This window comes from Macrotis lagotis, chromosome 7 (assembly GCF_037893015.1).
Source record: "Macrotis lagotis isolate mMagLag1 chromosome 7, bilby.v1.9.chrom.fasta, whole genome shotgun sequence".
Taxonomy (NCBI): Eukaryota; Metazoa; Chordata; class Mammalia; order Peramelemorphia; family Peramelidae; genus Macrotis; species Macrotis lagotis.
In genome coordinates, this window is record NC_133664.1 from 209889669 (window position 1) to 209912011 (window position 22343).

Consider the following 22343-nt stretch of genomic DNA (forward strand, 5'->3'; position numbering starts at 1 on the left):
CCTCTAGTTGATAATCTTTAAAAAAAAATTTGCTCAAGAAACTATTTGGAATTTATTGAAGCATATGATACAAGATGTGGGTCTGCTGTCAATTTACAAAATGCAGATTAATGATTATTTTACCCAGTGGTGTCTTTTTACATTAACTTCTGGTTAAGTGCAAAAGTGTAAAAAAAGCCAGTCCCATATAACAAGAAAACTTTTTTTTTAATTTGTTAACTAACAGTTTCAGTTTTCTCCTCTTTTATATTTCTTCCCAAATTTCTTTAAAAATTTTTCTATTGGGGCGGCTAGGTGGCGCAGTGGATAAAGCGCCGGCCTGGAGTCAGGAGTACCTGGGTTCAAATCTGGTCTCAGACACTCAATAAATACCTAGCCATGTGGCCTTGGGCAAGCCACTTAACCCCACTGCCTTGCAAAAACCTAAAAAAAAAAAAAATTCTATTGGGACCTGAAAATGATTTGAATTTTTCTTTTTTACAACTCCCTTAGATGGTCTTGACCTCTCTTTTCACATGCATTTTGTCTTCTTTATGCATTCCTTGTAATGAAACTACTAGAAGAATAAAACAAATTATATGAAATCAAAATTATAGGTTAAGTTTTCTTAGTATTGCCACTGAGCTAGATTAATTAAACCTAATCAAACTAAATCTTTCCAAACAAGTACAGGGAAAAGACAAGGCTTCACACTCCTATATCATCTGATATCACTAAAAATGCTAGTCATAGCAATAGATTTTAACAAAATGATTAGAGGAAAACACTAAAGTACTACTAGTACAATGTTCTACCTTTGTTCATTTCTAAAGCAATTGTTTTATAGTCAGATATGCTTAGACACAGACATAGACACACATTTTGGCCTCGAACTCATTCAAGTAGAACTTATTGAGAACTTTATCTCTACCAATATAGACTGACCATTTCTGCAATTTTCACTTTTAAAGAGCTATTAAGGACGATTAAGAATTTAGGTGACTAGGGGTAGCTAGGTGGCGCAGTGGATAGAGCACTGGCCCTGGATTCAGGAGTACCTGAGTTCAAATCCAGCCTCAGACACTTAATAATTACCTAGCTGTATGGCCTTGGGCAAGCCACTTAACCCCATTGCCTTGCAAAAACTAAAATAAATAAATAGATAGATAGATAGATAAATAAAGTAATATTGAATGTTTCTTTAAAAAAAAGAATTTAGGTGACTAAACCAGAATCACAACCAGTATATGTCAAAAGAGGGATGTGAAAACCCAGGTCACATGAACTTCAAAGTAAACACTCTATACACTATATAGAGCGATATATACATATATAGGTATTTGTCTTTAATATCAACAGCAATATATCAAACAAGTCTGTTGGCAGATAAGTTTTCAAATATTTAATAAATCTTTATGTTGAATGATATTTCTCTTAATTTGGAAACTGGAGGGAGAGATTCAATACTGGAAATTATTTTCTTTTATATCTCTATACTATGCTAAAATTATTTCTTTCAATTTTTTTAAATCTTCTTGGATATTCTAAATAAAATATATTTTCCACAGAGATAATTTAGCATTGTTTTAATCAATGTTTACTCCTTTAACTTATTCTTCTTGCCTTGTTATAACAGCATTTCTAGAACTGTATTTCTCAATCAGCCAGCATTTGTTAAGCACCTACTAATTTTCAGCCTCTATGCTAGGGAAATAGTCAAAATTGGAATCGTCCTTACCCTGCAGCATTACAGTCTATCAAATATTAATGAAAATAGAGAGGTTTGTGTAAAAGATTTTAAGGCTCCTCCTGGTTTTTGGATTCAGAAATGTTACATACTTTGTTAAGGAAAACTATTTCAATTCCTTTGTTATACTTTTGAATAAATAGTTTTATCTATTTTCCTACATCTACTGGTATAATTATTAATTATAATTGAAATAATGTTTACTGATAATAAATAATTATGCTCATTTTCCCTTAACACTAAACCATCCATGCTGCCTTTGTATAAATCCAACTTGATCAAAATGAATAATTATTTTATAAAGTGCTGGTGATTTTCATTAATAATTTTTCTCTGCCTTTCCTTCTCTGCTCTGGGGATCAAAACTAAGTCTGTTGAATAGAATGGGTAGAGTGGCATCTATATCTCTATTTTTTTAAAAGTTCATGTAGATTCAATGGAAATGTTTTGTATGAGTAAGCATGTATTACCTATAGCAAACTGCTTGCCTTTTCAATATGGGCAGGAGAGGAGAAAGAGGGGAAAGAATTTGAAATATAATTTCAAAACTAATGTTAAAACTGTTTTTACATGTAATTGGAGGAAAATATGATGTTAATTAAAAAATAAAAATAAATAAAAGCTTATTTAGCATAGAAACATTCTTCTTTAAATGTTTGCTAGAATTTATCTTGTCAAGCCATCTGGTCCCATGAGAGTTTTTTTGTCCATTAATGACCCATTCAATTTTTCTTCTGAAACTGGTTTATTTAGGCTATGTATTTCTTGTTTTACCATTTAAGAAGTTTGGGGAGGTATTCAAATTTTAATAGATGGACACCTGTTTTCTTAATATTTTCAATTCTGCTAGGATCTAACTGGACTCTAATTACATAATACATGCATCTGTAATAAATTTTATTTGCTTTTTCTTCATTCACCATACCTTCCCTCCTTACTTTGTAATTTGACTCTTTCTCTTTTTAGTTATATTACTTATCTTTTTTACAATTCCGTTTCTCATCAATTCCATTTATTTTCAAACATTCACAGTTCTCTCCTTATTTTGCAATTTTTAAAAAACTGATCACATCTCACCTTCCTTTACTAATATCAGATCCTTTCAAACTAATAATAATTCCTTCTTTAGTTACTTTAAGAGCTTTTGTTATCTAATTTGAATGTGCACTTCTTAGAATCCTCTTGATGTTACCCCTCTGGTCAAGAATATTTTCTTCGGATTATTTTAATCTGTAATATTTATTCTTTGGGCTTTTTTCTTCTTGTTCATTTTGTTTAGTATTCCTTCTCTGTTGTTCTTTTTCCCTCCTTCCTTCACCTTTAAACTTGAGGATGTTCACTACTATTCTTGAAGAGAGTATTAGGATACTGGGCTATCTTATAACCTCTCATTCTGCCATCTTGTTAACCAGGTTCTGGATGTAATAATGTAAGTTTTAAATATAAATATGGGGGAGGGGTGTATTGGGAGGAAAGGAGGGAGAGGACAGATGGAAAGGAACTGTCTCCTCTATTTCTGAAGATCATGCACATACTGAGTGCCACAAAGAAGAAAAACCTTGATCTCAAAAGAGTTTAAAAAGCCTAGAGCTGGGGATGGCTAGGTGGCACAGTGGATAAAGCACCAGCCCTGGAGTCAGGAGTACCTGGGTTCAAATCCATTCTCAGACACTTAATAATTATCTAGCTGTGTGACCATGGGCAAGCCACTTAACCCCATTTGCCTTGCAAAAACCTAAAAAAAAAAAGCCTAGAGCAATGATAAGAATTCATGTCCAAGGAGCATAAATGCAAAATGCTGAAGGACTGATTGTGAAGAACAGGAGCACAAAGAACAAAACTATTAAATTATTGAGAAAATAATGCACAAATGAATCAACCATTGTTTATTCTTACCTGTGTTTTTGTTTTTTGCTCAAAAGTAGCTGAGCCACTGAAGCACAAGTCTCTGCTTCCTTCACAGCATCCCTGAGTTTTCTAAAAAGATCATTCTCTGGATACTTCCTGTCTTCAGCATCTTCTAACATCACTCTCAATTCAATCACATCTGCAACATAAACAAAAAAGCTAAGCAAATAGAAAAGGAAAATGATTTCTGTTGGAAGGAATATGGGAAAAATGGGATATTAATGCATTGTGGATAGAACTGTGAACTTATCCAACCATTCTGGAGAGCAATTCAGAGCAATACTCAAAGGACTATAAAATTGAGCATACCTTTGATCCAGCAATACCACTATTAGTTCTATATGCATAAGAGATTTTTTTTAAAAGGGAGGGAAGGACCTATTTGTACAAAAATATTTATAGCAGTTCTTTTTTTGATGGCAAAGAATTGGAAATTGAGGGAATGGCTGAACAAGTTGTAGTATATGAATATAATAGAATATTATTATTCTATGAAAAATGATGAGAAGGATGAGTCTTCTTTTTACAACATGATTAATATGGAAATAGTTCACATGTGTATAACCTGTATCATCAAATTGCTTACTATCTTTAGGGGGGAAAGGAGAGAATTTGGAACTCAAAATTTTAAAAATTGAATCTAAAAAAAATTGCCTTTACAAGTAATTGGGGAAAAAATATTATTTTTTTAAAATGCCACGTAAACACCATGAAATCAGTTTTAAGAGCAATTTTAAAATCTTAACCCCAATTCTTTTGAGTATCAACAAGTTGCAGCGGTGAAAATCTTACCAGTCCTATAAAAATAATTCACTAGATGCTTATTCTTCTGTGCTACAATTTCTCCCATGTGAAGAAACTTCTTTTCAACCAGTCTGCCTTCCATATCAGTATACTGAGATAATCATCACCCAAAGAGCAGCTTTCATCTAAAGCAGATCATTGATCCAAAGCCAAGGTTCTTCAACTGGATTTCATGAATTCATTTTTCTAAGTATTTTTATAATTTTGTTTCAAATTTTCCTTTTAATGTAATTTTAAAAATTATTTTAAAACATTATTTTGAGAAGGCCATAGGTTTCACTAGTCTGCCAAAGGGAGCCATTACATTAAAAGGTTAAAAATGTCAACTTTTTCTTCTAGATATTCATTTTCATAGAAAAGGCTATTATATTCTTAGCCAATCCATCATAAAGTTCAAAGTTCTCTTGGTGATGGGGATGGCTTGTAAAAGAGGGGGGGAAAAAAGACTCTCAACCCACATATTGTGCCCTTAGGAAAATGATTTTGCCTAAGATAACCAACGTTCCCTATTGTATTCATTATAACAGAAGGAAACCTAACCTTTCTTATGGTTGAGACTGGCAGACAATGCCTCTGTAACTCTACTGACCCAAGTGTCATAGGACTGTGCTCTGACTTTAACACCATACAAGAGAGAAGGAAGGTCTTCCAATGGATACCGGTACCTAGGGAAAAGACATAATAGCAAAAACTTCAAAAATTCTAACAAATTGAAGGAAATTAAGTCCTACAAGTATAATCAGTCTAAAAAGACCACAAGAGGCAAAGAATAGCAGCCTGGTCTAAATGAATGCAACAGGAGAGGGAGAAACAAAATAAATATCTAAAAAGGCTAAATTTGGCTTGCAAGATCAAAACAAAATTGATGAAAAAAATATAATTCCATCTTCTAGAAATTTAATAAATGATCATTAAGCACCAATGATAAAAGAGCTTTTCAGCTATAAGGTTGTATGTAGGCTTCTATACCTGTCTCCATTTTTCTAGCCATTGCTAAAATTTCAGCTTTCCAATTGTTTTTGTAGGTTTTCAGAAGGCTTGCCATAGTCATAATTTTAATATGTGTAATAATAACTAGCAGTCATAGATTATTTCAAGTACATTGCAAATACTGTCTCTTTTGATCCTCCCAACAACCTTGTGAGGCAAGTCCCTTTAAGAATTTAGTGAACTGAAGAGATTATGAAAAAGGGCAAAAACATCACTTGTGGAAAATTTTCATAGCAGCCCTGTTTGTGGTGGCAAAGAATTGGAAGTGAATGTCCTTCAATTGGGGAATGACTGTACAACCTGTGGTATATGTATGTCACGGAACACTATTGTTCTATTAGAAACCAGGAGGTACAGGAATTCAGGGAAGCCTGGAAAGATTTGCATAAACTGATGCTGAGCAAGATGAGCAGAACCAGAAAAACATTGTATACCCTAACAGCAACATGGGGGTGATGATCAACCTTGAGGGACTTGCTCATTCCATCAGTGCAACAATCAGGGACAATTTTGGGCTATCTGCAATAGAGAAAATACCATCTGTATCCGAGAAAGAATTGTGGACTTTGGAACAAAGACCAAAGACTATTACCTTCAAATTAGGAAAAAAAACAAACCGTTATCTTATTATGTAATTTTACTATCTCAAATTTTAATTTTCTTCCTTAAAGATATGATTTCTCTGTCATTGCATTCAACTGAGATCAATGTATAACATGCAAACAATGTAAAGACTAACAGACTGCCTTCTGTGGGGGGGGGGGGGGAGCAAGAATGGGAGAAAAAATGTAAAATTCAAAATAATTAAAATCTTCCTAAAAACAAAGAGTTCATTGAATTGCCCAGGGACAAATAGCTAGCAAGTATCTGAGGACAAATTTAACTCAAGTCTTTCTGACTGCAGATCTGCCACCAAATTGCTTCTAGCAAGGTTTGTAGATTCAAGATGTAGCCCTCTCATTAGTGGCCTTATTTTATTTTGGTATGTTTATAAGTTTATAACAATGCTTTCTACCTGGATTTTCAAGTTTTCCCACCTATCTTTACAGTTTTAAAAGTTTATCTTCCTAGCTATTTTTACAAATTCCTAGCTGCAATTATTTTACCAAAGAAAAAAATGTCAGAGAGCTTAAAAGATGATTTATTTTCATACCTAAGACATTTCTTCTGCATGGGGCAAGGGCATAAGTCAGTAGGATGGTAGAGACACACAAGCCGATCAGGGTTACAGGAACAAGTAAGAGCAGAGAGAAAGCATGTAGTTCTGCAAGCTGAACACTGTCGCTCATCATCAGGCACAAGTTCAAATACCTCTTCTTCGGATAACAGCACACCCTGAAACAGAATTTATTCACTAGAAATAAAAAACTTTTAAAAGAAAAACATTACCATTGATTATTCTCTAGTTATTGGTATAATAATGGAAGGGTGCAATTCTTTTTAAAGGAAGACCAAAGAAAAACATAAGCAACAAATAGTATCTTAAGTTTGAATAATATAAAAAATATCAGCTTCCTTTTGTGCATGACATAGTTCAGTAAGTTAAAAACAAATTTTAACCTCCAAGACTTAAAATCTGAGCAATAATGTTGAAACATAAATAATAATGTTGAAACATAACACAAAGACAGAAATATTGTGATCCTTTTCTTATTTGGAGTAAAAATTGTAGCATGGAATATTGTATGGTGCTCGCTTGTCAGGGATAGCAGCAGTGCCTAATGCCCATGGGATGGTGGTCAATCTATGACTAATCTTATCAAACAAAGGGGAAAAAAAGTAGAGCTTTACCAAAGCTTAAAATCAACTAAAAAAAAATACAAATAAGTATACTACAAAAATCTGAAATAAGGAATTGGAATGGAACAAGATAATAACCCAATTTAATAGAAAGAGTACTAAATTAGGAGTCAAAAAATCTGGGTTCCAGTATCCAATCCAAAAGCTGTGCAATCACAAAAAAGTCACTTGTTTTCATTAAGACTCTTGTTTTCTCATTTCTATTTCGAGTAAGGTTTCTTACAATTCTAAATCTCTAGATGCCACTTTTCTTTCTATGGATTAGGACAAGATCCTTGTGTTCTCTACTCCTGACTATGTGTTCTATTTTATTTTCCCTAAATTGTACCATAAAGCCCAACCTTGTCTTGACTAAAGAATAAAGCATTCCCCAAAAGATAAGTGGTCAAAAGTTATGAGCAGATATAAAAAGGAGAAGTGCAAAGTATTCATAAACACATAAAAGAATGCTCCAAATAACTAAGAATAATATATATCAAAACAACCTTGAAGTTTCAATCACACCCTGAAAACTGGCAAAAATGACCAAAAAATGGCAATATTCATTACTGGACTGAGTACTAGCAATACTATCATTAGAACACAGGTAACACTCATTGTGGGAATTATAGGTCCACTAACAACCTTCATCGTGGAGTTGTGAAAACAGTAAACAAAGTGACTACTCCTGGGCTTACGTCTTAAAGAAGCCATTCGTAAGAAGAAAATTCCCGTAGACATCAAAATATTTATAGCATTCCTTTTTGTAACAGCAAAGGACTGGGGGGGGGGGGGGAGACAATAAATGGTTATTGATTGAATAATGCCTAAATAAACTGTGGCACATGATGTATGTGATAAAGCATGGAAAATTCTATGTGAAGTGATGCAGAGTGAAGAAAGCACAACTAAGAAAACAATTAACACAGTGACTACAACAATGTAAAACTATAATCACATAACCCCCCCAAAGTTAAAATAATAAAATTATAAAATCAAGCATGATATGAAGGAAGAAATATGAGAGGACAACTCAACCTACACACTTGTGAAGATGGAATATCCACTGCACTTCATCAGGTTTTTTTAATGTATCAACTGTGCTATTTTCCCTCTTTTTAAAAAAAGCCATTTGTTATTTGGGATAGTACTATGGGGGAAGGAGGAAAGGAAGTGGGAGGGATACTGGAAATAACTATGATAACATAAAAATATATTGATAAAAACTGTGAAAAGTTTATTGAGCTGATGTGCTTGGTCCTGGTTCTAAGTGATGGGGTGGAGGAGAGAAGGAAGAAGACAAAATTATAACATGCAATCCCAGCACTCCCTGAAAGCATACAATTTAGCTCAGAAGACTAGAGTAATACATGATATAATACTGAAAAATTTAAGATAGTATAATTTTTTTTGCAAGGCAGATGGTTGGTTAAGTGGCTTGCCCAAGGCCACACAGCTAAGTAATTATTAAGTGTCTGAGGCTGTATTTGATCGCAGGTACTCCTGACTCTAGGGCTGGTGCTCTATCCACTGTGCCGCCTAGCCGCCCCTATAGTAGCATTCCATCTTACTTCTAAATAACCTCAGTTATACAATCAAATTCCAGAAGTAAACAGAAGAATCCAAAAGTAAGCCAAAAAAACCCACAAACACAAAAAACTTTGAATAACTGAAATAGAATAAAATTCATGCACTAAAACCTGTATTTTTTAAAATAAAAGTCTTAGGACTTCAAAATACACTGACTTATTTCTCATAAAATTTTAAGTTTCAGTTATGTGCTCTTAGGCTACAAAAGACTGGGGTTAAGAGGAAAAAGGAATTAGAAGTAGTCACAAGGACATAAAAAGACTCAAACAGACCCAAACCTAACACTGTAGTATTTCACCATGAAGTAGTAACTGATTTTATGATGATTTTCTTGAATTATCAATTGTGATATTTTATATTCTGGGGGAATGGGAACTAATGATCTCATGGATCTATAGAACTCCCAATAAAGGTATTCCCTCTACCAAGGTGCACTGGCACATGTATTGTGACTTCAATATTCTTTTCAGATTTGCCCAGGGAACTGGGAGTTTGCATGATTTGCCAAGGGATCATAGATGCTTAGCAAAGTGCCTGGCACTTAAATAAATGGCACTGACTGATTATTGCTAACCCCAAGGCTAGTTCTCAACCCAGTGCACACTCTGTTTAATGAAAAGGGAAATACAAAGGATATTGGTCTTATTCTTCCCTCAAAGCTAGCCCATTTTATAAAAGCTAAGTGAGGCATAAAATCATTGTTCTTTTCAGTATATGCCTATTTTCCTTTCAAAGATCTCTTTTTAAGAATACAGCCTGTATTCTGTCTCACATAGTGCATTTAAGATTATGTGCACAAAATGCACATAATAATGCATTTTAGAAATAATTCATAACATAGAAAACTGTTGCTTACATCAGATTCAATAGTTATTTATGTGTAGATCTTAATCCCTAAGTTGTGTGCTATAATGCTAAATCTTATGGCTTAGACTATAAGGGAAATAGGAGTGCAAAGAACAAAAAAATAATGAAGGATAAAATGAATAGGCTGTGAAGGCTTGATAATTAGATGGATTTATTACACTATGGAGAGCAAGAAGGGAGGAATTCCAGATGGAGAGAGTAATGGGGCGGGGGGGGGGGACGACAGGGACAGAGAGCAAGTGAAGGGACAAGCCTTTATACAGCAGATGGAGACTTGTTTTAGGAAGAAATAATACACATTGATACACTAAAACCTTTAAAGTCAAGTAAGGGGTTTTAGACTTACTATAGTAGAAAACAGGAAATGAAATATGTGAGCAAAGTAATAACATGCAAAAGTTATGTTTCCAAAAATATCTGCTAGTAGTATGGAAAACACAGGTGGGAGTACAGAAAACTTCAGAGGATCCAACAATAAAAAATAGCAACTTCAATTACAAAAGGACTAGGATCAGTATGAAAAAACATTTCAAAGGAAAAAATGACAGTTTAATTTAACTGGGTGGGAGGGTGGGAGTCTAGGAGTCAAGGGAGATGAGTGAACAAAAAAGGAAAGTCCAGTAAGAATCATGGACACAAAGGAGCTCTGAATCTTTCATGTTAAATAATTATATATTTTAAAAGAAAAGCAAACTCCATATAATAGAGATTCAGAGTTTTATGTACAATCTTCTTCCACTTACAATATTTGAAAATGCATGCTTTACTTTGTGTTTAAGTTCAGAATTTTAAGCAATAAAAGAAACTGTATAAATGAAGAGAAAGACAAGGATGACCCAAAAATGACACCAATAATTTCAGCTAAAACAACCAAGACAAGATAGCATAGTTAAAAGAGATAGTCAATTTGGAAAATGAGATATGTATGAGGTACTGTGGCAGAGTAGGATACAACAGCTATAAGCTACTGAAAACCTCAAAAAAAAAAGTTAATGACATCAAAGTCCTTGGCACTGTCAATGGTTCAATATCAGAAATTGTTATTTTATCATATGACATTAAAAACATCTAGTTTGTCATTTTGCCAAAAGTACCAAAGGAGTTATCCATGGCTTGCAGTTGAAATCTTCCATTAGAATGTGAACCAAGAGCAGGAACTGTCATATTTCTTTTACTTTTTTACTATGTTAATAATTGTAAAGTACTTAATATATGGTCTTGTTATTCATTAAAAAATAAAGAAATACTACTAAAGAAATACACCATAAAAAATGATGGAATAACATCTTAGAAACAGGAAAAATTGAGACAAATTGATGTAGACTGAAGTAAGCAGAACAATTTATACTACCCACCCTGAGAAGCCAAGCAACTTTGAAAGGCTTAAGAATTCAGATTGACATAATGACCAAGAAGGACTCTAGGGAACTAATGAAGAAGACTACCTCACCTAACAAGAGAGGTGAAGGATTCAAGAAACAGAACTTAAGCCATACATTTATGGACGTGATCAGTTTGGGAATTTGGATTGCTTAATAATGCAAGTTATTTAGAAAGGCTTTATTTTTTTCTTTTCCACTCCCTAATGGAGTATAGGGAAATATGAAAGAAAGTAAACACAGTAGAGTTCAGAAAGGAAGAATTCTGAAAAAAGACAATCAAATTTGACAACAGAGGACTGGCAACTGTGAAGAAAGTAATTTCAGCTGAGTGATGAGCCAGGTTACAAATAGTTGCAAAGTTTAAAAAAAAAAAGATCACTGAATCACATAGAAAAGCACCATTAATTCAAAGGCACTTAATTTCTGACTCAAAAAAATTAGTCTTTTTTTAAACTTTTTAACAATTTATATCACAGCATTTGTTATTACATCATATGTCAACATTAAATGGGAATATGGGGCTCATCTAATCTTCCCTCCTTTATGCCAACAGTGGTGCCACCTCTCATAGTTCTGCACAGAGCAGGAAAAACTATGAAAAGTTGCATAGTTCCTATAGATGTGATGCTGTTTCTGCTAAATTACTTTTTTCTCCTTTTTTTGTTCCAGGGTATGTCTTGATGGTATGTGTTTAGAAATGAGGATAACATGAAAAACAAGATATCAAAAAATACACTTTATAAATCTTGAAAAACAAGGTTGAGACTTAAGCAAAGGGGATGAAAAACCAATAAGCATTTTCTAGAAATTTGGCTACTAAAAGTAGGAAATATATGATGATGGTAACTACTAAAGATTTTTTAAGGATGAGGGAGAGTGGGGCATGTTTCCAGTTGGTAGAAAGAAACCAGGAGATAAGGAGAAAATGAACTTAAAGAGACAAAGAACAGATGACTGTGAAGGCAATCTGCTAGGAAAGACAGAAGGGGGCTGGTTTTGGCAAGGAGAAGTGCTGCCTAATACCTGAGACTGAAGTAAAGGAAGAAAGAATGGGAAAAGATATAAGGAGTTTCTAGATTTAGAGAAGAGGGGAAAGCTGGTTCTACTTTCTCAATAGTTATGGGGGAAGAGGCACGGGGAGTGGCATGAGAGTAGGTTTGAAACAGTTACTGCAATTAGTTCAACTAATTAGACATTAGTTCAATTAGGCTTCTAAAGCAAATTATAATGAAACTTTAGGCTGCATAGGTTCTGGAAGTGTAATCACACTGAGTCTACTCACCATTTGTACAACAGACTCCCTCAATCGTGTCTCCTCTTCAGTCATAAGAGTCATTTCTTTGCAAACCATAGCAGCCAGCCCTACATCAAGGCATTCTGGATCTGCAGCCATCTTGAAGAGAAGTTCCTCATGTGAGAACACACAGTGACGCCTTAGTCGTCGATAATGGTTCACACACTGACGTCCAATAGGCAGCTGAAGCCATGAAAGGATACCCAAATCGAATTACTTATCTACATTACATTCTATAATGTAGAATAATAATAATAATAATAATAATAATAACTGACATTTATATATCAATTTAAAGTTTACAAAATCTTTTTTTTTTCTGTTTTGTTTTGTTTTAGGTTTTTTGCAAGGCAAATGGGGTTAAGTGGCTTGCCCAAGGCCACACAGCTAGGTAATTATTAAGTGTCTGAGACCAGATTTGAACCCAGGTACTCCTGACTCCAGGGCCGGTGCTTTATTCACTACACCACCTAGCCGCCCCTGCAAAGTCTTAATACAGCACTTCATTTGAGCTTTATAGGCAGGTAGGTACTATAAACGTTATTTATTGGACTTAGACCTATGATTTCTTGGTATTTGGAAATTCACATGGAAACTTCCTCTACCATTGCAAGTCAGCACATATTCTGCCTATAGTCTTAATGACTTGCCCAGGGCCACAGAACCAGCATAGGTCAGAGGTAAGACTATGCTTCCATTACTATTAGGCTAGTTCTCCATCTAGTATACTACATTGCTTCAAAATAGGATTATTCCCCAATTTAAACATGAGGAAACTAAAGATCAGAGAATTTAAATGTTTTCTGAATAGTCTCACAGAATCAGATTGGATTTGAACCTAGGTCTGGTTTTTCTAGACAAGCATACTGTCACACCCAGCAGATTCCTCTTATCTGTCTCAAAAAGATGCCTTCCAAGAATATGTTCCATATTTTAGAAAGATAAGCATACAGCAAGTATCAAGGACCCATATTCTAAGATAAATGTTATTTTAAAAAACTAAGAAATCAAGCATCAATTTTTACATTTAACAATGCCTTTTTTGCAAAGATAATTTTTTTTACAATTGAGATTTTTTTTTTTGAAGCAGACAGCCTAACCTTAATTTCATTCCAAAACATCAGAACTATGAGACTGAAAATACTTCTTCCCCTAACAATAAAACATACATCTGGCTAAACTACTACTTTTCTTAAATAAACGAATGTATTCTTGGAGATGAATTCTAAAAATATTTACCATACCAACAGATTCTCCTTCTAGCAGATTACACTATCAGTGACATATATCTAAGAAAAATTGAACCAATGTAATGGCAGGTCAGTTGACAGAATTTTATTTGAATAAATTTTTGTAAATTATATTTTCATCTTATTAAGTTAGAATGCAAAAGAAAAAACAGGGAACTGGACCTTTAGGAAGCTTCAAATGATCTTCTACTTCTAAATAACTACAGGATAGATGATCTGTCATTATATTTAACTCACTCCCATTCATCTTTATAGTTCAGAGGGAAACAAAGGCATAAGTAAAATTAATTATCCTCATCCAGTAATAGAGCAAAGAAGAGGCTAAAAAATAGCATAACAAGGCTAAGGATATACCCAGTTTGTCTTAAAAAGTTACTAAAATCAGCAGATCAAATTAAGTCAGAGTATATCATTTGGTAGTTTAAAAATTACTTGCTAAATAGAAACTTTCTCCAATTTGATTTTTTTCTTAATGAAGATCAATAGTATAATACCTATTCAGTTGTTTGTAAATAATTTATTAAGAATTTTACTGAAAATTCATATGGAGAAATAAAAAGTCAAGAATTTCCAGGGATTCAATGAAAAAAAAGTGCAAAAGAAGGGGGTTTAGCCCTACCCAATCTAATATTATATTATAAAGCATCAGACATCAAAACTGTCTAGTATTGGCTAAGAAATAGAGTGGGGGGCAGCTAGATGGAGCAGTGGATAAAGCACCAGCCCTGGAGTCAGGAGTACCTGGGTTCAAATCCGGTCTCAGGCACTTAAAAATTACCTAGCTGTGTGGCCTTGGGCAAGCTACTTAACCTCATTTGCCTTGAAAAAAACCTAAAAAAATTAAAAAATAAAAATAGAGTGGTGGACCAGTGGAATAGACTAGGTGCAGTAACAGGAAACAATTATAGTAATCTACTGTTTGACAAACCCAAAGAGTCCTGCTATTGGGATAAAAACTCCCTCTTTGATAAAAACTGCTGGGATAATTGGAAGTTAGTATGGAAGAAACTTAGATTAGACCAACACCTCACACCCTATACCAAGATAAGATCCAAATGGATATAGGATTTGGACAAAAAACAATACTATAAACAAATTAGAAGATCAAGGACTAGTTTACCTGTCAGATCTATGGAAAGGGAAGCAGTTTATGACTAAGGAAGAGATGGAGAACATCACTAAAAACAAACTAGATGATTTCGATTACATTAAATTAAAAAGCTTTTGCACAGATAAAACCACTATAACCAAGATCAAAAGAAATGTAGTAAAAACTGGGAAACAATCTTTATAACTAATGTTTCTGACAAAGGACTCATTTCTAAAATATACAGAGAGAGAACTGAGTCAAATTAAAAAAAAAGCCATTCCCCAATTGACAAATGATCAAAGGATATGCAAAGGCAATTTACAGATGAGGAGATCAAAGCAATCCAGTCATATGAAAAATTGCTCTAAATCGTTAATTATTAGAGAAATGCAAATTAAAGCTTCTCTGAGGTACCACCTCACACCTCTCAGACTGACCAATATGACCAGAAAGGATAATGATCATTGTTGGAAGGGTTGTGGGAAATCTGGGACACTATTACATTGTTGGTGGAGCTGTGAACTCATCCAGCCTTTCTGGAGAAATTTGGAACTACACCCAAAGGGCAACAAAAATGTGCATACCCTTTGACCTAGCAATACCACTATTGGGTCTATACCCTGAAGAGATGATGAAAAAGGGTAAAAACATCACATGTACAAAAATATTCATAGTAGCCCTGTTTGTAGTGGCAAAGAATTGGAAATCAAATAAATGTCCTTCAACTGGGGAATGGCTTAGCAAACTGTGGTATATGTATGTCATGGAACACTATTGTTCTATTAGAAACCAGGAGGAATGGGAACTCAGGGAAGCCTGGAGGGATTTGCATGAACTGATGCTGACTGAGATGAGCAGAACCAGAAAAAACACTGTACACCCTAACAGCAACATGGGGGCAATGATCAACCTTGATGGACTCGCTCATTCCATCAGTGCAACAATCAGGGACAATTTGGGGCTGTCTGCAATGGAGAATACCATCTGTATCCAGAGAAACAACTGTGGAGTCTGAAGACCAAGGACTATTACCTTAAATTTAGGGGGAAAAAAAACTGATATCTTATTATCTGATCTTGCTATCTCTTATACTTTATGTTTCTTCCTTAAGGATGTGATTTCTCTCTCATCACACTCAATTTGGAGCAATGTATACCATGGAAACAATGTAGACTGACAAATTGCTTCTGTGGGGTGGGGGGGAGGGAAGTAAGGTTAGGGAAAAATTGTAAAACTCAAAATAAATAAAATCTTTAAGAATTTTACTGAGATACAACTGAGTTCAGTCAAGAAAGGGATTTTTTTAATGAATATATTTGTGAATATTACAAAAACATGGAAATTTCTTTGTGTTTCCTCTGCTAATGAATGAAAAACAGTCAAGTTAATGGATAGCTGAGTCACTAGTTTCAAATCTCTACCTCACAGTTCCTTTATGGGAAGCAACATTACCCTGTAAGAACAACGCCAGATTTGGGAGCTAAACCTAAGGCAAAAATAATCATTTTACCAGAAATTATCCAACTTTGGACAAGTACCAAATTTCATCAACTCAATTTCCCAAGTAAAAAAAAGATGTAATAAACTAACATGTTACACAATTATAGTAAAAGAGATAATCTATGTGAAAATACTCTGCAAAGAATGATAAAGATTTCTCTGCGGTAGCAATATACTACTAGAGGCATAATGAAATAATTATAGATTTAATGCCCATAAATCTTACAACAAAATCATTCTAATTTATGGTCAAGCTATAATTCTACTAAACAGTGGAAGCTGATGTTTATTGGTTTCCAAAGGTCTCTAAGCATATTGACTCATATAACATATAATATATAGAATTTTCTTGGATTTTCTGTCTACTTAGATACCAACTTTACACGAAGAATGAAATAAAAAAAAGACTAATAAAAAAGGAAAGAAAATCAAGCATTAGATATCATCAACAAACTTGGATGATCATACCTTCTGGAAAGCTTTTCTTTCACCTGTTATTCAGACTATAGCAATACTTGCCTATACGTTTTGGACATTAAAGCCTGTTATGTTGTTTTGTCTCTTTTACAAGTTTAATGCTTCAAATCTTCTTTCTTCATTAAGCTTCTGCTTTACCTGAAAATCACTGCTACTAGGTATGTGGGAGTTATTGAATTCATAGATAGCCCTAATGAACAGGCCCCAAACTAGATATGTATAACTAAAGTTAACGCAAAATTCTGATAGTGGTAGCCATCACAGTCTTACCATGTAAGGATCTATAAAGATCTTAAAAGATCTATAAAGATTACATCCTAAAACATTCGATCTCATGTTCACTTGACATAGTATTATTATTATTATTATTATTATTATTATTATTATTATTATCCCCTAAAGATAGCAGAGTACCCCAGTAATCATTGGTAGCACTATTCATATTACATACAAAAGTTATTTTCATTATATAACATAAGTGTCAATGCTGGAATTACTCTAGATTTGCAATAAAGTTCTCAGCTGAAAAAAGTATAAAATGTAGCAAAAATAATACAGAAGAGGTCAGGGATTACTTTTGCCATCAGGGAGAAGAAAATAAGGTCGGGTCCTCTCTTTAAGAAAAATACATTGCTTGACATTTTGTTATTACTTTAAGATACACATCATCCTATTGTTCTATTTTTAAATGCCATATTTCCAACCCACACTCCCAAAATTTGGGTTGTACAGAAGTGTGCATTTAGTCTATAATCACATTTTTAGTAGGAATGACAAAGTGACAAAGATGGTAATATTTTTAAATGTGGTTAAATAACTAAAATTTTCACCATAAAATCTACTGTTGTGAGCCAGTAAATGGGCAGCCAGTCTTTGGACTTTCCCACTTGGTAAAATCTGTGAGAGTTTATATGCTAGAAGTATAACTTTTCAGAACTCAAGCTACCTTCACAACAAAACTGAAGCATCAGAATGGAACTTTGATCGAAAAGAGTTTTCACAGTAATTTCGTCTAAGTATTTTTCAGTATACATGAAATTGTTTTTCTTTTGAGAGAGCTCATTTTAGGAATGTAGCCTACATTCAAAGAGTAGCCTACCTTTGAACCAATATAATATTGTCAAATTAATGTCCCATATCATGTTTATGTTGTCACCTTTCTGATGCCTCAAAATTTACAAATGCTTAGAGACAACAATGCTCAAACACAAAAAACTTAAATCATTTCTAAAAGCAAAGAACTATTGACATCAATAACTCATTTTAAAATCAGAATGAATAAGGAATAAGGGATGAATTAAAAACAATTAATTATAAACCCTCCAAAAGAACATGATAGAAACTCAGTCTGACCTCTCCACTCTAATTTGTGAACCCTATCCCACTGCCTAAGTAACCATGGTGACTAAGCTACATATCACAGACTTTTTAGGAGATTAAAAAAGCAGTCACTAGCAATAGAACAGACCCAGTCAGCAGTGCAGAAGTTCACAGCTTCAGCAAAATTGTAGCCCTGGTTAAATCCCGAGTGATAGGCACGAGGAAATGTCACGACAAACTCTCCTGCACACTGATTAGTCCTGAATACCTGAATGCAAATTAGGGAATGAAATACAAAAAAGAGGGGGGGATGGGAAGGGAGACATGGGTGAAAAAGATTTTTATCAGACAGCTATTTTAAAAATATTTTTTAAACAATAAACAAGAAGCATCCACTACACTTTTGCATAAAGAAAAAAATGAATCAATGTTTTTAGAAATGTAGGGAATTTTTTCCTCTATAAGAAAAGAAAAACCCTTCCTGTAAACACCAAAATTATCAAATATCAGAAATGGTAGCCAAAGAGATTCCAAATTCTCAATGTACCAAATAATATCTCCTCTATCTTCAGAACTGTATACTGGCTAGGTTGGCTCTCAAGGGAATTTTCCCCTCCATTCATACTATGAAGTACAATGGGAATATTGGATAAAAATATTTGGATGTAATATATTTATTTCATTAGGTCACCCGGTTGATTTGACTATAAAATTTTTTTAGGAAATGCAATTCTCACAAGCTAAGCTATTAGTAAGAACATAGGGTTGCCATTTAAAACATTTGGCTTTTATTTAATAATGGCTTCTGATTAAATAAGAGTAATATAAGTTATGAAATGACCTAATGAAAACAAAAGGATATCCCACTTATATAGGTTTTAAGTATGATTTGTCTCCTGTTTCAAAACATCCCTTTTAACTAAACACAGAATAACCTATTTTTAATTCAAATCAAAATCTGAAATAACTAAGTTCAAAATACTGAAGAGAGACACAAAGACTCACAGGTACACCATGCTCCATCAGTACATTGGGGTTCATGATGGTGACTAACTGATGCAGAAGATCAGGTTGGGACTCAAACAGTTCAGGGGCCAGTTCCCTCATCACTTCCTCCAGTTGTTCTGCAGCATGAGACGGGACACCATACCAAGTCTTTGGCTCCCCCCTAGGGAAAAAAATAGTTCTAAAGCAGGGCAGAATAGGTGCTGAATAAGGATAAATCCCAACCAACTCCAGCCTGTTATCCCACAATCACAGATTTCATCCTGACAGTCAACTCACAGATAGGAAACCACACAAGAGCTTGTTAACTGAGCGATATATTTCGATACAATTCAAAAATACCTTCATTAAGCACCTACCAGTTCCAGGCACTGTGCTTTAAAGGATACAGAAAGAGACAAAAGAAAGCTCCTGCCCTCAAGGAGCTTACAATATAACAGAGGAGGCAACATGCAAACAAACACATATGAAGCAAAGAGGACAAAATTAAGAGGGGCTAGGGAAGGTTGTCTACAGAAAGTGGGAGTTTAGCTGGGATTTAAAAGATGCCAGGGAGGTCAACAGCCTCAGCAAAGGAGGGAGAGCATTCCAGGAATGAGGGACAGCCAGAGAAAATGCTCTGAGTCAAGAGATAGAATGTCTTATTCATTCCCAGGAGAATAAGGTCTAAGAAAGCACAAATGGTAGGAGGGGACTAGGTTATGAAGTGCTTTGAATGGTAACCAGCATTTTGTATTTGCTCCTGGAGGCAATAGGAAGTCACTGGAGTTTAAGTTTGGGGGGGGGGGGGGGGGGAGTGGACGAAGAGTGGAAGGGAGAAGCTGCAGTATGATCAGATCTGGAAAAATATATACTAAACCAAGCATGAATCTTTAACATCGTCATAAATGAAGGATACTTATGCTAACATTTTGAGAAATCATCATTTCATAACAATGAGGGATAACCCCACTGACAGCTGAAGGTTGCAGCCCCTTTATGCCTGTGTAAATATATGTTAGTTGCTGTTAACAATTGCAGAAGTTAGTTGCAGATGCACAAATAAAAAACCTGGTGGCCAACCTTCTGATGATGATCTTCTTCAAATGAGCTTACACTCATCCTTAAATGAAGGCTGTACCTGAAACTTTTCCACTTTATAAGGACTTGCTAAAACTTTGGCTCCAAAGACAGTTTTCAAGCACCTTGGGGCACCTCCATATCACAATGAGGCATTTAATGGGTAACATACAAGATAATTCATTAAAAAACAGGCACTCTTCTAAAGGATGCTGACATGTCCATATGATAAACCATATTACCCATGTCAAGTTCAAGAGGCTCTAAGCTGGTCTGGTGTCTGCCATACTTTTAGATAACATCCTAATTATTTTCAACTAATAATCCAAAAGTCAAAATCAAGGCTAAACCAAAACCCTTTTAGCCTCATTCAGATAAAATACATCTATATAATCAAGTCATGCTACCAACACTTGAAATTATTATTAATGCTATTTGCATATCAAATTTCTTAATCTAATTCACAACAAGCAAAATGGGCTATAGTAAGAAAACGATGCTACTTTCTACTACCTTCTGTAGTAAAAATGGGACATAAAGAATATGAAGAAAGATCAGTTACTGGAGGTACCAGAACACTAACCAAGTGACTAGGAAATTAAATATAGGTCACAAATACAATTTAGGAAAAGTAGGTTAAGTGAATAGACATCATTATAAACTCAAGTTTTCTTGGAGTAAACTGCCATTTTTAAAAAACACACACAAAAACATGGAAATTCAAGAATATCAGGTTTGGTTTCACATTCATGGATTAGCCCACTTACTTGGACTTAAATTACTCATATGGTAAAAAAATTAACCATTCAGCTAAGTTATTCAGAAATATATATATATTAAGCTAGAATGAGCTAGAAAGGTATATAAGATTCAACCAGAATTACCTAACATATTGGCCACGTATCATTTGGTCCAAAACTTTTGCCTGTACTTCTTACATAGGTTGGAAGTGAAAGGGACTGGGATGTTGTAGCCTATAGTAAAAGGAAAGGAGCTTAGCATGAAGGAGCTTTCAATGATATTTCGAATTTCTTTTTAAAATCAAATTTTTATTTTGGGTAGAAAATACTTTTAGAAAGAAGAGGTTTTCCCCAAAATCATTTTATAATAAATTCATCTGCCTCCTACCCCCCAAATGATGTCTAATAACTATACATTACGCAAAAAAAAAGCCTGTACAAGAATGAGAAGGGTCATTAAAGGATACTCGTACCAGTGCAGATAGTTGATAGAATAGCTCCAGTGATCCTCAATATGCCAGCAAAATGAAGAGAAGCACATGCCTACATAGAGCCAAGGCACCTTCATACCAGAGATATCCACATTGATATGTGCAAGGACAGACTGTTCCAGCACAGGCATGTTATTCAGGTTCCAGCCAGAAAGGGCATACTCCTGCCAAAGGATAAAAAGTATGAAAGACAGGTTAGAGATGACTAAAATCACTAAGACCAAATTATGATGCTCACAAAGCCTTTTTCTACAACCATATTCCATTATATCAACTCTATGACATTTGAATTTCACTATTATCAACTCACCAACTCTCCAAACCATATTCTATTTAAGCCTCATCTCAATTCTCTCAATCATTTTTGGCTAAGCTTCAAGCACAAATGCAAGGTTTTTAAGTTCTCTGACTCTCCACCCCCTTAATTCAACTTAGAAGTTACTATTTTTAATGATCCAATGTTATGTGCATAAATAACATGGTATTAAATATTTTAGGGAGTCTGATGAATTTTAAGACACAAGTCTCTCCTCTCAAGAAGCTTATAATCTACTTAGAGACAAGACCCACACAAATGAAAATAATCAAACAAGAAAAGTTAGTATAGTTTAGTGCTAAAGAAGTGATAGGACAGTAGTAATTTGTAATCACTGTGAGCTGTGGTGATCACATAAGGTTTTTAAGAGATTAAATCAGGACTAAGGTTGAAGAACAGGGAGGACCAAAGGCATTTCAGGCAAGAAGAACAAGCACAAGCAAAATCACTGAGGGAGGAATAAAGATGGAGTCCAGTGACATTGAGCAGGAAAACCTGGCTGAATAGTGGACTGATTTGGAGGAACTGTGACAAATTAGGCTAGAAAAATATGTTTAGGCCAGTTGTGGCAGGTTTTGAACAACAAAACTTTATTGATCAATATAAATTTATATCACTTTAAGTAAGGAAATGAGTAGTTACTGAGATTTTGGGAGGAGAGGGACAACCTAAAAGATTAATCTACAAGCAGTATACAGCATAGATCAGAGAAAGTAAAGACTAGAAGCAAGGAGACTGTAGTAATGTCAAAAGGC

The 22343-nt window shown here is 34.4% G+C and overlaps 1 protein-coding gene across 3 annotated transcripts in view; it reads right to left on the reverse strand.

The window, feature by feature from the left end:
- Nucleotides 1-22343, reverse strand: part of KDM5A (lysine demethylase 5A) — a 117454-nt gene that overhangs the window by 63847 nt on the left and 31264 nt on the right. For all 3 annotated transcript variants that reach the window (XM_074194689.1, XM_074194687.1, XM_074194688.1), the window contains 7 exons: nucleotides 21255-21436; nucleotides 18983-19145; nucleotides 18126-18245; nucleotides 12329-12523; nucleotides 6582-6763; nucleotides 4979-5103; nucleotides 3623-3773 (listed from right to left, as the gene is read on the reverse strand). In XM_074194689.1, the coding sequence (XP_074050790.1) occupies nucleotides 3623-3773; nucleotides 4979-5103; nucleotides 6582-6763; nucleotides 12329-12523; nucleotides 18126-18245; nucleotides 18983-19145; nucleotides 21255-21436 (1118 nt within the window). The remainder of the gene's footprint in view (nucleotides 1-3622; nucleotides 3774-4978; nucleotides 5104-6581; nucleotides 6764-12328; nucleotides 12524-18125; nucleotides 18246-18982; nucleotides 19146-21254; nucleotides 21437-22343) is intronic.